The sequence below is a fragment of the Amblyraja radiata genome, chromosome 20 (assembly GCF_010909765.2).
Source record: "Amblyraja radiata isolate CabotCenter1 chromosome 20, sAmbRad1.1.pri, whole genome shotgun sequence".
In the NCBI taxonomy this organism is placed as follows: Eukaryota; Metazoa; Chordata; class Chondrichthyes; order Rajiformes; family Rajidae; genus Amblyraja; species Amblyraja radiata.
Genome location: NC_045975.1, coordinates 27,293,120 through 27,310,381, shown reverse-complemented (window position 1 = coordinate 27,310,381; position 17,262 = coordinate 27,293,120). Strand labels below are relative to the sequence as shown.

At 42.4% G+C, this 17,262-nt stretch overlaps 1 protein-coding gene across 3 annotated transcripts in view; it reads right to left on the bottom strand.

Moving 5' to 3' along the window:
* The window catches only part of tkfc (triokinase and FMN cyclase), a 35,679-nt gene that overhangs the window by 2,450 nt on the left and 15,967 nt on the right, over positions 1–17,262 (bottom strand). For all 3 annotated transcript variants that reach the window (XM_033039144.1, XM_033039146.1, XM_033039145.1), the window contains 11 exons: positions 16,019–16,108; positions 14,743–14,777; positions 13,430–13,514; positions 11,247–11,336; positions 7,813–7,929; positions 7,018–7,137; positions 4,722–4,859; positions 3,230–3,336; positions 1,911–2,014; positions 615–648; positions 314–403 (listed from right to left, as the gene is read on the bottom strand). In XM_033039144.1, coding sequence (XP_032895035.1) covers positions 314–403; positions 615–648; positions 1,911–2,014; positions 3,230–3,336; positions 4,722–4,859; positions 7,018–7,137; positions 7,813–7,929; positions 11,247–11,336; positions 13,430–13,514; positions 14,743–14,777; positions 16,019–16,108 — 1,010 coding nt within the window. The remainder of the gene's footprint in view (positions 1–313; positions 404–614; positions 649–1,910; positions 2,015–3,229; positions 3,337–4,721; positions 4,860–7,017; positions 7,138–7,812; positions 7,930–11,246; positions 11,337–13,429; positions 13,515–14,742; positions 14,778–16,018; positions 16,109–17,262) is intronic.

Sequence of the window (17,262 nt, the reverse complement as noted above, 5' to 3'; positions counted from 1 at the left end):
CATTTCAACTTAATATTAGAACCTATTATTACATCCTTTCAGGACATGCATTAGATGCAGAGATTATTGCAATAAAAGGTGAGCAAGAGAAGGAGAAAAAAGAACATTCTTTAACTTCTGATAGTGGGAATTTAGTCTAAAGAATAATCTCTCTCCTTTTACCCAAGACTGTGTCAGCAGGCCAAAAATGTCAATAGATCCAAATAAACCTTTATCTGACTTCTTTGTTCTCCAACAGGAGAACTGAAATTGGCCTGAACAGGACCTGATACTTGTTTCCCTAACATGCATTAGAGAACAGGTTGTCTCTTACCTGCACTGCCTCAGCCAAGACTTGCATTTCATTGCCACTTTCATCTGTCATATTGCGAAGTTCTTCTGCAGCAGCACAGAGCGAGTCAAGCTAGCATGGAGGCCAAAAAGTAACGTTATTTAGAATTCATGCCTGTACTATGATGGTTCAGCTAACACTTAAACTACTGGTACAACATCCCTTCAAATTAATGCAAGATGAACAATTGAGATTAAATATTCTTCTAGTTTCCTGTAATATCTGTTTTTCCTCTGCATTTCCATTTATTCGAATGTGTTCAAGTATAAATGGCACAACTCACCATGCTTCTGTCTCCTGGTTCTGCACCTCCATACCTGTGCAGAAATAACAATATTAGACTTTTTTTGACAAGTATCATTGTTTCTACCCTTAAACAATATTTTCAATGTATTTTGAAGATTTATTCTGAATCTCCAAGTTTTCAGCTTAATTTCTATTCTGAAAAACATTACAAAGTTTAACTATACTATTTAATAAATGATCTCATTCAATTATGATGTAACTGTGTCCAAAAAACATGAAGGTAGCTCACACACAACCAATTATTTTCTTCCATTCATAATTTTTGAGATTATTATTTAATGCCATTGATTACAGGCAATTGAACTATAACAAATTGTCTGCAATTATCTGCAGGTTCTGACTTTCCAGATTATTCTCTGCTACTATATTGTTCTCTGATGTACATTTATTCCCTCATTTCTATTCTATACTTATAAAACTCTGATCTTGGGTGTGTGTGTTTGCGTGTGCGTGTGTGTTGACATCTTTGTGAAAAACGACGCAGTAACGGTAAAAATTTTACATATTCCGGTAGATATTTTCCCCCTGGAGTCCAAAATCGCCTTATCTGAAAATGTCATCCTTTATTTCTCGAGTTATTAATGAAAATGTTTAAGAATCTGACAAAACTTTGAATTTAAAAACGACTGTCTTTCGCTGATGACATCACAATGGGTCTGCGTGCCTTCTTCCTCGAGCTGCGAGTGACGTCACCCCTCTCCCCCGTTATTCAAAAGACGCAGCCGGAGATGAAATCAGGCCGTCGACTGAAGACCAAAGATCATAGCTGAAGACTGCGGCGGCCCAACTCGCGGTCCTTCTCATAGCTGAAGACTGCGGCGGCCCAACTCGCGGTCCTTCGGTTGATGCTCGCTCGCTCGCCCGCCCCCAAGCTCGGGGTCCTCGTGTCGGCGCATGGTAGGGAGGATGCGGTCGCTCTCTGCCTCTACCCTCTACCCGCTGTCCTCTGGCTCTACCCGCTACCTCTGTCCCGTCCTCTGTCCTCTGCCTCTGCCAATGAATAATATTAATATAATATACAGGGGGGTGGTTAGTGTGTGTGTGGTGGGGGTGGTTAGTGTGTGTGTGTTGGGGGTGGTTTGTGTGTGTGTGTGTGTGACGTCGCAGGCCGCCCCCCCCCCTTTCGAAACCGCGCATTGAGGGGACAGGACCCAACGGGTCCCACTTTGTCTAATAAAACATAAATATCTCATACACGTTCTCTTTACTCACTTTTCATGTCCACCTTTCACAAAATTTATATATTTTTCCCAGTAAGACTGTATAAACTAACCTCTTTATTGCTCCAATCCCAGAATTCAAAGCTGCTGACCAGGCAGAGGGATTGTTGTTGGTTTTTAGATTTGGTGCTGCTGCAATCAAGGAAATACTGTACAGCTACAACAGAAAGGGCATTTCATTATATAGTTCCAAATCAATTTTAAAATATTGAAAATTAGAAACGTGTGAACTCAGTCTTATTGAGTGGAATGAAATTATCTCTTTAATTGGATGAAATTAATAAGCCACTCATCAACTAACATTAATTTTCCAAAACACTGGAAAAAGATGTGCAGGTTCTCAATATCCCAAACACAACTACTGGAACAAGTTTTAATATTATTTCCTTATTAACTACAGTTCTCAAATAATTAAAAAATCTGCCCATTATTGATCATTTATCATTTCATCCAGTAGAAGACCTATGAACATCAAGGGCTTTTCAATACAACGTATTTATCCATTCTCAGGGGTCCAGTGTCAAGAAGCCTATCTGTTCTTGGGCTTGCTCAAGAGGAAGAAGTTTTCTTCCTACTGGGTCTTCAGCTTATAGAAGGGCTAGTCCAAATCTCAAAAGATCATCTACATTTATGAAGGCATAAGACGAGCTGCCTATGCTAGATTTTGAGAATATGTCGAAAGATAAGATAGAGGATAATTCATGGTCAGCATTTAAATTTTTTTAAATCCATGTTTCTGAAAAAATATACACCCTTCGGGACAAAGAAAGTAAAAGGAAAAGTGATTCACATTGCCAACAAGAGAAATTAAAGTGTAAAATCCAAGGAAGAAGCTTATGGAGTTGCCAGAAATAGCATATATCTGTGGATTGGGAACATTTTAGAATTCAGAAGGTAACCACAAAACTGGGTAAGATTACAATGTATGACCAAAAAGATGAAAAATTCTGAAAGCATTACAACAGCGTTGTTACAAATTCCTGCCATCAGTGGCGCTCTTGATCTGCCCACTGCCTGAGGGTGCGACTCGAGAGGCTGTGAGAGGGGGGTTAGTAAAATGCAGGTTTTTAATTGGTTGTCAGGGAGGGATTTCCTCGTACGACAAGCTTATGAGGAAATTTCGTTCTGTCATCCCGTTCGCGATTTTAAAAAAACGTTGCTTCACTATTGAATTGCTGGATGAAGGTCGGGCCCAGCTTCAACGCCTTCAAAATCACAGATCGCATCTTCACATATTTTAATCTCACATAGGTGTGGCTGCAAACAAATCTATTAAATCACTGGGCTTTTATCTTAACCTCAAGGCATATTTTGTTACTTCATCTTTTTCCTTCATTTATTGATTAGAAATCGAATTAAGATTTGGACATACCGCTCCTGAAGTCCCACCCATTTGGTCTCGAATCACTTTACCTAGACGCAAAAGGAGCTTATAACCGTTGCCAGGAACTGCATCTGATGTCAGGAACTCCTTAATGGCTGTAAGTAATAAACATTCTCAGATACTACCTTGAAATAGCATCGTAGCACAATATCTTTTGTACATTAAAAAAAACATTAATTCAGTAAAAGGCCTGTCCCACTGTACGAGGTAATTCAAGAGTTCTCCCGAGTTTTCCCCCAAACTCGGAGAATGTCCGTAGCGGGTCCGTAGGAGTTCGTGGATGTCTCGTAGCGGCTCGTACGAGTAAAAAGTAACAATTTTTTTCATCACGAGTATTTTTTTACTTGTGGACATTTTATTAAGTGTTGAAAAAACGTCACGAGTTTACCGGATTTCCCGAGTACCTACCGTTACTTGTACGAGCTGCTAGGAGACATCCACAAACTCCGATGGACCCGCTACTGACATTCTCAGAGTTTGAATCGGGGAAAACTCAGGAGAACTCTTGAATTACCTCGTACAGTGGGACAGGCCCTTAAACACACACGGTTGATGAACTGAGGTACAGAGGCACCCAGAAATGTGCAGTGATGTCAAACAGCATCCAATAAATATTATGGCATGAGTTGTGCAAAATTCCATTTCCCGTTGGCACAACTCACTCACATCGTATTAGGAACTCACAAGATATTTGAATAAACATACAAATGAAAAGCTTTCAACACGATTTAGTTCACGACATAGAATCAAGTACATGGATCATTCTCTTGCATATCCATGAGATTTTTACAAAGTCTGAAGGAGAGTCCTGAGCCGAAACAACACCTATCCGTGTTCTCCAAAGATGCTGCCTGGCCCGCTGAATTACTCCAGCACTGTGTCTTTTTTTTGTAAACTAACAGTTTCTAGATACTTATTCTGTGGTTTATTTCCACCCTCAATTTTATTGAGACAGCTCTTTGTGCCCATCCACGGGCAAACCTTTACCTTGCTCATTACTCATGACATCTTCACATTCTCTCAAAAGAGGGCCATGTTTTATATCGTTTTGCCCACCACCTCACTAATGAACTAGTTTAGTTGCATAATCATCCCTAGCCCATTGATGTTTATAAACATGATTTCCCCCTATTAATGCAAGTAGATTTAAATTGCCTCTCTTGTATCCTCATCTCAATGTACTCTGACCTGGCTTATCTTCATTGATATTGACCACTCAATCAATTTAATTCCCCCTTATCACAGAAACTATGCTAGGGCCCTTATTGTAGATGTGAATGGACTGAATGACATTGTGTACAATTATTTTATGAATGAGTAAATGAGAGCCATCATTCTGTCAACAGATAAATTACTGATTCATCTCTTTAGCATGGTTTTAAATTAGATGATGGTACAAATTATTGACTTTTGGTCAACATTCAACTACTAACAATTTTGAACATCCTAAATTTCCAGAGATGTTATTTTAGTAACTGACCATGAGCTGCTCTTGCGTGTGTACTGCCACAGTCACCATCTCCTGCTTCTCGATCCAGTTCATTCAGTTCCTCTTCCATTTGAAGCAAAGTGGTGGAAACCATATCCAGGACTGAACGCACCTTATCCACAAAAGGACCTGAAAAGCAGTTTAAATTAAGTGCTTCACTAACATTCTGGAAATTAAAATAAACATCTCTACCTTAATGGAAGGCATTGAAAAAATTAATTACCAATTATATGTCATCTACCTTTGAACAGAAAATTATGTCTATACAAAAAATTCTTGCTTCTCACCACAACTTGACTGACTGACCTACTCAGTATTTCTCACATTTTCTATAGGTGTCCTTTACAACCAGGTGGGGACGTCAAACTGTTGTAATGAGAGGTTGAACATGCCTGCTAAAACTCCAGGCAGTTGGTTCATGTAAGTTTTAAGAATGCAGCTAGGTACCCCATCATATATTTTCTGAGGGTTTTTCACCATCGTGAAGGAACTTCTGACGTTGGTCCCAAAGACTGAGATCACAGCACCGACAGTGGAGGGGCAAGAAGGTACATCAATGAAGCTATCATAAAACCAATGAGCTCGTTGCTACATCATTGTCACTTGAGCCACGTGATTTCACCTTATAATGACATGCAAGCCACAGATGCTAAATGTATGCCTGATCTTCCAGTTTAGACCAAAAGATTCTTTGATTTCTCATTGGCCTTCTCAAAGTCGTAGATGGACTTCTTTTATGATTTTGTATTTCAAGACATGCCGGAAATCTGGTCCTCAGTAGATTGTGGACATCTTAGTTAATAACAGGCTTCTGGTTAGGGAACACAGATAGTCTTGGTGGCAATATACTCCTCTACACATTTCCTTATGAAGTCAGTAACAACCCCAGTGTATTTCTTCAGATCTGGTGCTGAGTCCTTAAACATTGCCCAGTCTACCAATGCCATGTATCTGACTCAAAGGAAAGAGTAATAATCTAATCCAATGGTTCCAAAATAAAAATGCATCCATTGTTGAAATAGGCCACTAATTCCCAAAATACAATACAATACAATACAATACGGTTTATTTGTCACATTGCACATAAGTGCAAGTGAAATGAATATGTCAGCAGCGGTACAATTATAAAGAACACACACAAAAACACAATAAAAATTTAACATAAGCATCCACCACAGCATTCATCACTGTGGTGGAAGGCACACAATTTGGCCAGTCCTCCTCCCCTCCTCCATTTTCCCCCGTGGTCGGGACCTCAACCCTCCGCAGCCGTTGCTGCGGGCGTCCAGATGGTAAAAGGACAAGGTACAAGTCCAGGTAAGTCCAGAGTCGGCTCTTCCCCACCGGAGACCGCAGCTTTAAGTTGGTGTAGGCCGCAGGCCGGCGGTCGAAGATTTAAAGTCCCCGCCGCGCCGCAGACAGAAGCACCGCAGACTGCAGGGTCGGCGGTCGAAGCTCCCCTCCAGGGGTGATGGTAAGTTCACGCCGGGCCCGCGGTAGAAGTTGGCCGCGGGCCGGCAGTGATGGCTTCTTCTTCCCCCGGGTCCCCCACGAGGGCTGTAGACGCCGCGCCAGCTGGAGCTGTGCAGACCGCGGCTTCAGGCTGCCGGCTGCCCCGGGCCAGCGAAACGGAGCGCTCCCCTCCAGCGAGGGCTCACCCGCTCCATGCCGAGAGTCCACGCTGCGCCCGCCGCTGAAGTCCCGAGCGCGTCTCCGGGAAAGGCCGCGCCGATCCTTGCTGTTAGGCCACGGGGAGGCGACCTGGAAAAAGTCGCCTCTCCATGGAGGAGGCGACCGAAACGGTTTCCCCCTTACCCCCCCACACCACCCCCCACACAAAACACACAAAGAAACATTAAAAACATACTTTAAAACATACTAAAAAAGTTGAAAAAACTAACGCGCTGCTGACAGGGCTGCCGCCATTGTGGTTACATAGTTGTTTGATGGTAAATTATTTATCTTCTCACAGTAGAAACATAATTCACATGTATCAAAGCTTAAGTACACATCAATTGTATCTTGAAAAGTTCATTAATTTGTTATACCCATGTTACTTAATTTGAATGATGTAAATAAATTACACTATTTGTTTTGTTTTACTCCTTTTCGTGTATTGTGTAATCACTCTTGCCAATTACTCCAGCTCTCACCAGTTTTACTTATTCTTTCTCTGTTACCAACTTTGTTATTGGCATTGGTTATTTACATTTCTTTAGTCATTACAGACTTATTTTGTATTGTATTGTACAGGTACATTTTCACACTCCATACAAATAACACCTACCTGACCCAGGAGTTTTATCTGTATCCTCATGTTCCAAATTAGGGATATTTACAGTCCTGGATCTTTGTGCCAAACTTCTTTTTGATACATTAGGCCATCCAGGAGCAGAAGTGTATGCATCTGTAGGAGCAGAATAGTGTATGTCACACATGTCTCCCCTGTGTCCTGTATTTCTGTTCAAACTCTCACTCAATCCTCCTCCTCCCCCAACAGACATTGATAGAGGTCCATTGGTTCACCTTTCACCCCACCAACCTCTGCATCCATCATAGGCTCTGCGACTGTTTCGCCGAATACTTGCACTTGGTCTACCAAGGCATAACTGCTGCTAATCATTTTAACTCCCCTTCCCATTCCTATATGGGCCTTTCTGGTCTGGGCATCTTCCATTGACAGAGTGAGGCCACATGCAAACTGGAGAAACAGCACCTCATATTCCACTGGATAGCTTACAATCCTGCAGTATGAACATTGAATTCTCCAATTTTAGATAACCTATAACAACCCTCCCACCTCCATTTTCTTCTCCACCCTCTCCTGTGCTCCACCTAGACTTGCATCTATTTCCCCCCTCTCCATACATTCCTTCATATGACTTCACAATTCACAACTCTTTTGTCTCAGACGGTTTTTAAATCTCTGGCCTTTGTTAACCATTGGCATTTCAAAATCACACCACCCCTGCTCGCCTGTGATTATTTATTACCTGCCATACATTGTCTTGCCCCCCCCCCCCCCCCACTATGGAGAAGAATTATCATTTATTTGTGACTGTTCTCACTCAGAAACACTCACCCAGGAATTGCAGTTGTTCCGGATCAGCATGCATCAGAGTCAGAGAAGTTCCTCCCATTTGTAAGGCTGTCATAAAGGATCCAACATAAGCCCTTTCAATAATGAACTCCTTACTCTCTGAGAAACAAAAATCAAGAAAAATCATGTGTGTCATTATCATTCCACATTATCATAAATGTATAAAGAATCCTCTTTATAGAAGACCTCCATTACAAAACATACATTCATTTCGTGAAAGATAAAGATAGCAGAGAACAAAAGTGAATCAGTGGCAGGAATGTATCTTAATGAACTTGGTAGTTACCCCTTTAATTCTGTGGACTGAGATGATCATGTGAGAACGTGCATTTTTACTACTTAGGACTATGAAAAAAGACTAATAAGTGAAAGGTATGACCAAATGTCGGAGAACTCAAGGATTATTGAACAAATTTAGATAAAAGTATCATTAAGAAGAATCGTGATGCATTGGTGGGAGTAACAGATCAAGAGTGAAAGTGAAAGCACAGAAGCAAAGGACCTGTCAATGCGGAGCACGTATGTGTGAGAGAATATGCAAATTCAAGTATCAAAAGGCAGAAAAAGGGACTGGGGAAAGGGAATCTACAACATACAGTTTTAGCAGACTAATTATCATCTTTATTTTTACGAAAGAACTGCAGATGCTGGAAGTAGACAAAAATGCTGGAGAAACTCATCGGGTGAGGCAGCATCTATGGAGAAAAGGAGTAGGCGACGTTTCGGGTCGAGACCCTTCTTCAGACTGATGTTGGGGCTGGGGGGCGAGGGTGGGGGAGAAGGGGAAAAGAAAGGAAAAGGCAGAGACAGTAGGCTGTGTGGGAGAGCTGGGAAGGGGAGGGGAAGAAGGGAGAAAGCAAGGACTACCTGAAATTGATGAAGTCAATGTTCACACAGCTGGGGTGTAAACTACCCAAGCAAAATATGAGGTGTTGTTCCTCCAAGTTGCGCTGGGCCTCACTCTGGCCATGGAGGAGGCCCATGACAGAAAGGTCAGATTCAGAATGGGAGGGACAGTTGAAGTCCTGGGCAACCGGGAGGTCAGGTTGGTTAGTACGGATTGAGCGGAGGTGTTGGGCGAAGCAGTCGCCGAGCCTACGTTTGGTCTCGCCAATGTAGAGAAGGTGACACCTACGACAGCGGATGCAGTAGATGAGGTTGGAGGAGGTGCAGGTGAACCTCTGCCTCACCTGGAAAATCGAAGGGAGACAAAAATGCTGGAGAAACTCAGCAGGTGAGGCAGCATCTACGGAGAGAAGGAATAGGCGACGTTTCGGGTCGTGACCCTTCTTCAGTCTCAAGGGAGTCGACCCGAAATGTCGCCTATACCTTCTCTCTGGAGTCCGGGCCGCCGGGCTCCAATCTCCGCTCACTCCTCATCCGCCGGCACGGCTGCCCGCCTTACACATGCGCACTGCCGCGACCTGCACATTCTCCCCCTCCACATGCGCACAACTACGGCCAGCACATCATCGGCCGCCCTGCACATGCGCACTGCCACGGCAGCTGGTTGGCGTCAGCCACTTTCTTCCTCCCTTTGCATTGTGGGAGATCTCGCCGCCATTGTTGTCCGGACGCCGCCTCGCCGCGACCGCTGAAAACCAATCACTCGCTGGAGCTGGAGTAACTTCCTGGAGTAACTCTTGCTTCTTGGTTTCCTGGTCATCCAAAAATATTCGAAATGGAATTTAAACAGGAGTGGACCCACCACCACCAAACACCAAAAAATAACAGCCTATTGCATTTTATCTGTTTATTTATTGTGCATATATATATGGTCTATGGTATAAAGACACACTGAACTTTTATCTCCTGTTCTGTATTATGTTTTCATATTCTGTTCTGCTGCAGCAAGCAAGAATTTCATTGTCGTATCTGGGACACATGACAATAAAACTCTCTAGACTCTTGACTTGGATTCAAGCAAAAAAGGGTTCTTGGGGAAAAAAAGAGCTACCTTAAATTTAATTGCACCTGGTTGGGTACGTATAGTGGGTGAAGACTATTCCATGCTTTAATTGTGCGGGGGAACTCCATGGAGCAGCCAGCATCTCTGGATAGAAGAAATTGGGTGACGTTTCGGATAGGGACCCTTCTTTAGATTTCCTCTGGTTTTAATGTTTTTAGTTTAATTGAAAGATACAGAGTGGAAACAGGCCCTTCGGCCCACCGAGTCCATGCCGACCACCGATCACCCCTACACTAGTTCTATCCCACACATTAGCGACGTAAGTCAAGAGTGTTTAATTCTCTCACATCCCAGTTAGAACAATGAAGTAACTCAACAGGTCAGACAGAATCTCTGGACAAAGCGAAAATATTACATTTTAGGTTCGGTCTGGAAAAGGTTCCTGCACACCTTTGGAATGTGGAAGGAAACAAGAGCACCCGGCGAAAACCCAAGCGATCAAAGGGAAAAGGAGCAAACTCCATAGAGACAGCACCCATATTCAGGATCAATTCCGGGTCTCTGGCAATTTTAGGCAGCAACTTTATGGTCAATGTACTGCCCCATAGTCTTGAACTGAATTAAAACATACAGTAGCTGTAAAGGGGGACATAGCGTCACTTAGAGATTTAAGACTGAAAATGGATAGTTTCTTTTTTTTTTAGTAACCAAAGTTATCAACGTATAATTTTTTGTGTATTGGAAAATAAAATATAGTGGCACAGCTGGTGGACTTGCTCCCTCACACGCCAGAGATCTGTGTTCGACCCTGTCCTCGGGCACTGTCTGTGTTGAATTTGGGGGTTGTGGGGGAGGAAGATGTGGGGGGAGGGCGGGGAGAAGAGGGAGTGGGAAGTGGACAGCAGGGCGGGCGTCAACGAAAGGACTGCGTGTTCAGCGGCTTCAATCCAGAGCCCGGGGGGGGGAAGGAGGGTTGGTTCCCGAACGCAATACTCCCTTGCTCCAGGCTCCAGGGCCTGAGTACATGGGGGAGTGGTCGGGGGCGACGTCACTCGCAGCATGTGGAACACAGCGCAGGCCGCGCAAAGCAAATCCATTGTGACTTCATCATGTCATCAGCCGGTTTTATTTTCTAAGCTATTTCAGATTTTTGAACATTTTTATTAATAACTCGAGAAATAATGCATGAATTTTTCAGATGAGGCAATTTCGGAGTTCACGAGATAAATCTCTACAGGAATATGTGAAAATGTTACCGTTGGCGCGTCGTTTTTTTCGAGAAGATGTTTTATAATTATAGAGATACGGATGGATATGATGATGATAGATAACAGTGGTCCAAATGTCAGGTTGAACACCACTTGCTACTGTTGACCAGTCTAAATAACTACATTCAGACCACACTCAATGGTTTCTCTTTGATATCTAGCTTGCAAATTGCTATTATTTTAGTTCTTTGAGTGTTATTTTAACCTTGAGTTTAGGCTGAAAATCCTTTTTAACTCACCCAGATACTGAATTGAAGAATTGGCCACAATATTCAATTCCAAGCAGGATAACCCACCAAGGTTGTTCACAATCAGCACAATATGATCTCCTAGAGGCACAGAATAAAAAGAAATTCAGTGAAAAAGTATAACACTTTCAGATGAAACTTGTGAAGCAAAGGCTGTTGAAGACACAAATAACTACAGATGCTAGTATCTTGAGTAAAACAAAGCACTGGAGTAACTCAGCAGGTCATTCTAGGGTACACAAAATTGCTGGGGAAACTCAGCGGGTGCAGCAGCATCTATGGAGCGAAGGAAATAGGCGACGTTTCGGGCCGAAACCCTTCTTCAGACTGATAGGGGGGGTCATTCTAGTCTCACTTGCCTGCACTGTCCCATATCCCTCCAAAGTTATCGTATCCATGACCAAAGTGTCACAATCGTACCCACTGCCAATGCTTCTGGCAGCTCTGTCCATGTGTGGAAAAAGTTGCCTCTCCTATCTCTTTTAAAAGTTTTAACATTTTAACCTTTACCTCAGCCCGATGTCTGTATCAATCAATCAATCAATCAATCAATCAGTTTACAATCATTACAATACAATCAGTTTTATTTGTCACATTGCACATAAAGTGCAAGTGAAATGAATTTGCCAGCAGCGGTACAATGATAAAGAACACACAAAAACACACTAAAAATTTAACACAGACATCCACCACAGCATTCATCACTGTGGTGGAAGGCACAAAAGTGGCCATTCCTCCTCCATTTTCCCCTGTGGTCGGGACCTCAACTCTCCACAGCCACCGCTGCTGGCGTCCAGATGTAGACAGGTAAAAGTCCAGGTAAGTCCAGAATCGGCTCTTCCCCACCGGAGACCGCGGCTTCAGGTTGGTGTAGGCCGCAGGCCGGCGGTCGAAGATTTAAAGTTCCCGGTGCACCGCAGCCAGAAGCACCACAGACCGCAGGGCCGGCAGTCGAAGCTCCCCTCCAGGGGTCCCCGGCGAGGGACCCCGCTCCTGATGGTAAGTCCACGCCGGACCTGCAGTAAAAGTTGGCCGCGGGCCGGCGGTGGAAGTTTCTTCTCCCGGGTCCTTCTCACGGAGCGCTCCCCTCCGGCAAACCCCGGCGAGGGCTCGCCCACTCCACGCCGAGAGTCCACGCTGCACCCGCAGCTGAAGCACCGGGCGCATCTCCGGGAAAGGCCGCCCGATCCTCGATGTTAGGCCACCGGGGAGACGACATGGAAAAAGTCGCCTCTTTGTGGAGGAGGCGACCAAAACTGTTTCCCCCTCACCCCCCCACACAAGACACACAAAGAAACATTAAAAACATACTTTAAAACACAAAAAAAAAAAAAAAAAGTTGAAAAGACTAACACGCTGCTGACAGGGCCGCCGGCTTGCAGTGCCCCCACCGACCGAAGGAAAGTCTTGCACATAAAGTGCAAGTGAAATGAATTTGTCAGCAGCGGTACAATGAAAAAGAACACACAAAAACACAATAAAAATTTAACACAGCATTCATCACTGTGGTGGAAGGCACAAAATTTGGCCAGTCCTCCTCCATTTTCCCCCTCGGTCGGGACCTCAACCCTCCGCAGCCGCCGCTGCGGGCGTCCAGATGAGTAGACAAGGTAAAGTATCAGCTAATCTATCTGTCCACTTCACTTGCTAATAAATGTTATATTTTTAATCAAAATGTGGCTGGGAACAAATATTAAACTGCAATTAGCCAGATTTTATGATGCATCTCCTCAGAACCAGTGATCAATGATTGTTACATTTAACACACTGGATGATTAGGCTGCTAGGAGTTTTCAGAAACATCTGATGAGTTACCAATTTTTTGTGGGTTGAGATGATGTTCCTTGGTGACTTCCACACTTTTCAGTGGTGATGAACATGACGAAAATCGTCGAAACAAGGAATTGCAGATGCTGATATCCAAAAGAAACACACAAAGTGCTGAATTAACTCAGCGATTCAGGCAGCATCTCTGGAGGACATGGACAGGTGATGTTTTGAGTCTTGACTTAAAATGCCACCTGTCCATGTCGTCTAGATGCTGCTTGGCTCGCTGAGTTACTCCAGCATTTGTATATTTTTTCATGAGCGAATTTGCTGTTAGTTTCATGAAAAATATATCAAGGGTTAACACAGACTAGCTGTTCCTTAATCAAGAATGAAGGAGTACTTACCTGCTTGCAAACTGAGATGAGACTCATTGGTGGGATCCAGCATGTGATCAATTATCTTTTGAACAACTTCATCAGTTGATATCATCTGCAAGAAGAGATAACAAATGATTATCCTAATAATGTGAGGAATTGAGCGAAGTGTCATTGACATCACAAAAACAAAACGTGGATGAATTTGAAAGGGACAAGAGAGTAGTAATGATAATATGGAAAAGACAACCTATATCGCATATTGAATGAATGAATAAGTTTATTGGCCAAGTATTCACATACAAGGAATTAGACTTTATTTAATAACATGAAGCTGTTGATATACTTCTAATAGGCAGTTGTGACTCAGCGAGATCATTTTGAATTGGAAAGTTGTGGAATCAAAATGTTCTTGAAGCCTAAGGACTAATTAAGGTTGATGGTGACAAGTGTAATGCCAAAGGTGTTCTTTGGCATTACTGTTCTCTGGTATCTTTGCATAGCCTCTCAAATAACATTGTAATAACATTAATTAATTTTATTGGATTAATGATCCTGGATTAAACATTAATCTTGATCATCCAAGCCGAAAAATCTTCAAAACTGTGTCATGGGCCGTAGAGTGGCATTGGATTAACATACCATTCGAAGAATGTGACATCTGGCAATGTACTTGGCACCATCAACCTTAATTAGTCCTTAGGTTTCAAGAACATTTTGCTTCCACAAGTTTCCAATTCAAAGTGCTCTCGCTGGGTCACAGCCACCTATTAGAAGTATATTAATAGCTCCATGTAATTAAATAAAGGCTAATGATTTCAGGAAACCTTGCTCATAACACAACACTAACCCAATAATGAAGGAAGGAACATGGGGAATCCCTGATACTGCATCACTCAAAGCATTTAAAAGTAGATAAGCAGTGGCATATATCTAAGTAATCTGCTAAGCATTTTGAAGAGATGGTGTTACACAGTGCAGGTAAAGTGATGCACAGTTTTGTTTCTGTTGTAATAGGAAAGCAGAGGTATTTTACAGTAATTATTTTATCCCTTCTAATTTACACCATAGCTCAGAAATGAGGCTACCATCCCTGAATATATTTCACTGTTTAAAATGGAGACACAAGGAACTGCAGATGCTGGAATCTTGAATAAAACACAATGTGCTGGAATGACTCAGTGGGTCGGGCAGCATCTGTGGAGGGAATGTATAAACAACATTTTGGGTCAGGATCCTTCTTCAGGGCCCTGAGACTCAACGCACCCAACCTGAAGCATCACCTATCCATTCCTTCCACAGATTACTCCAGCTCTTTGTGCTTAACTAACTAAAGCTCTTACCTTTATCCGCTCAATGCCAGCTTCTCCATGGATACCTAAACAATAAAGGATTGTGCAGAGTCAAAGTACATTACAAATAATGAAATTCTATTTGATAAATCTATTAGATTTGTTTGCATTATAATTAGATTAAAAGATAAGGCAAAGCAATTAATGTGGGCTTTCAGAAGCCTTCAACATGGTGCAACCCAAAAGACCAGGTAATAAAATTAGATACATAAACACAAACTGAGGATTAATTAGTGCACAGAAAAACAAAGAATACAATTAAAGGAATCAAGTTTCCATTGGCAGGCTTTGATCATCAATGTGCTGCAGAGAACAGTCCTGCAGCCTCAGCTGTTGGAGATTTGGAGGAAGGATTGAAGATATTAACAAATGATACCAAGATCAGCAGTCATCTGGGATGCAAAGATGATGTAGAACAGCAACAGAGGATATAAACAGACTAGATAAATGGGCAAGGATATGGCAGATAGAATGATTCCTGAAAAAATGCAAGATGATGATCTTGCTAATTTGCTGAATTAGTAGGAAAAAAATATGTTGGCATTCAGGGGTACCTAGTTTTCCTTGGGAATGTTAATAAGCTGGTGAATCAAGTAAATATGAAGGCAAAGGTATGGCACATCTCAACCCTCAAAAGGATATACTGATGGTAATTGCTGGAACAAAAGATTTGTTATTTGAGGAGAGATTATGCAGACTAGTCCTGTACGCTCTCTTATTGAAGGGTGCAAATTTCACAAGGGGCTTAAAAGGAAATGTTAATATTTCCCTGGGTGAGAATCTAGAATTGGCCATTTGGAAATGTCTCCATTAAAAAGGTAATGAATCCTTGGAATTCTTTGAGGGGACCATGGTGGCTGATAGATTTTAAGGTATTAAGGGGATCATGGGATATGGGATCAGTGCACAAAAGTGACACAGTAGAGAAAGGTCATCTATAATCTAATTGAATAGTGGAGCACCATCAGGAAGTGAATGACTTGCGTATATTATACATTTTTTTAGCATTAACTATCTGGGTTTACCTCCAAGCTCAGTATTTCAGGAAGAAGGCATTTCTTCGTAAACATGCCAAGCTATGTTTACGGTATTACAGTGCACACCAAATTTCACCAATGATCGTGTCCTGAATTTACTTCCAGATACCATTCAGAGATGGTGGGTGTGGAAGGATGCAAGACTGGATTAGCTGCAATGATGCTGTTAATCTCAGGTAAAATAGAGGATAGGAGTAAACCAAAGCTTTGTTCTTTGAATAAACTCTTACCCAGTCCAAGTTCCATTTCATCTGGTTCCAAGTGGAAGGTTGGCACAGATCCAGGGACGCTACAAGGTGACAAGCAGATTCCCATTGTACCTGAGGAGAATAAAGACAAAAGAACAAATTAGAACATGAACAAGAGAAAATGCACATTATTTTGCTTCCAATGGATCCATATCAAAGACGTACATTGAAGCTGAAGTTAAACAACAGCAGCTCTTATACCAAAAATAAGACAGTTGGAAGGATTGAGAATTATGAGGAAAAGGCATGAAGGTAGATTGCATACCAAAAACTGGATCAGTCATAATGCTATGGGTAGAGTGGAACAGACTGTAGAGTGGCATTGAATTAACATACCATCCAAAGGATGTGACATCTGGCAACTAACTCTTCATTTGTCAAATTAATCTATCTCCTATATGATCTTTATGTAATGTTCATTCTATAATTATGCTCAAGAGATAATTGAGCAGAGTGTCATAAGGTTGACAGTGCATAAGAAGCAATTATGGATTAACAGCACCAATGCAGCAAATCATCTATGGCTTGCATCCTTCTACACCCACCATCCACGAATGGTATCAGGATGCAAAATGGGGACATCAACATCAACTGTCCAAGTTCTCCAATCTTCATGTATTTCTCCATGGTTAAAAACAGTGGAGAAATGCTCATTGGGGAGCTTGCCAATCTCTTGCAGCTCCACACAGAGATGGCCGTTTCAGTTTTTGAGTGGTCCCATTCTCTTTCGAGTTACCCTCTTTCCTTTAATGTACTTATGAAACCACTTAGGATTTTCCTTGACAACCTTATTAGCTTTGCAGCTGCCTTGAATCTCTTGGCACATTTGTTCTTCTAATTCCTGTTGTTTATTTTGGGACCTAAATTACACACATAACAGGGTGATCACCCCCATTTTATTGTTCCGCTCCATCCATTTTGCCTCACTGGATGAACCATCAGTAACATAATCTCAGACTACTGCCATGACATTCCACTAAATCCCCCTCTTCTATTTCTCCCGCCTCTATCTCTTATGTAGTAGCATCCGTACCCTGGAGCATTAAGCTCCCAGTCCTGTCCCTCTCAGCCAGGTTTCCATAACGGCTACAACAAGCCAGTCCATGTACCATGCCCATCATGCCTCTCGCATTGAAATAAATGCAATTCAATCCAATAGTCCTTCCTCACTCCTGGCCATTCTGTCCACTGAAATTTCTTTCATCACCTTCCATACTGACATTCAG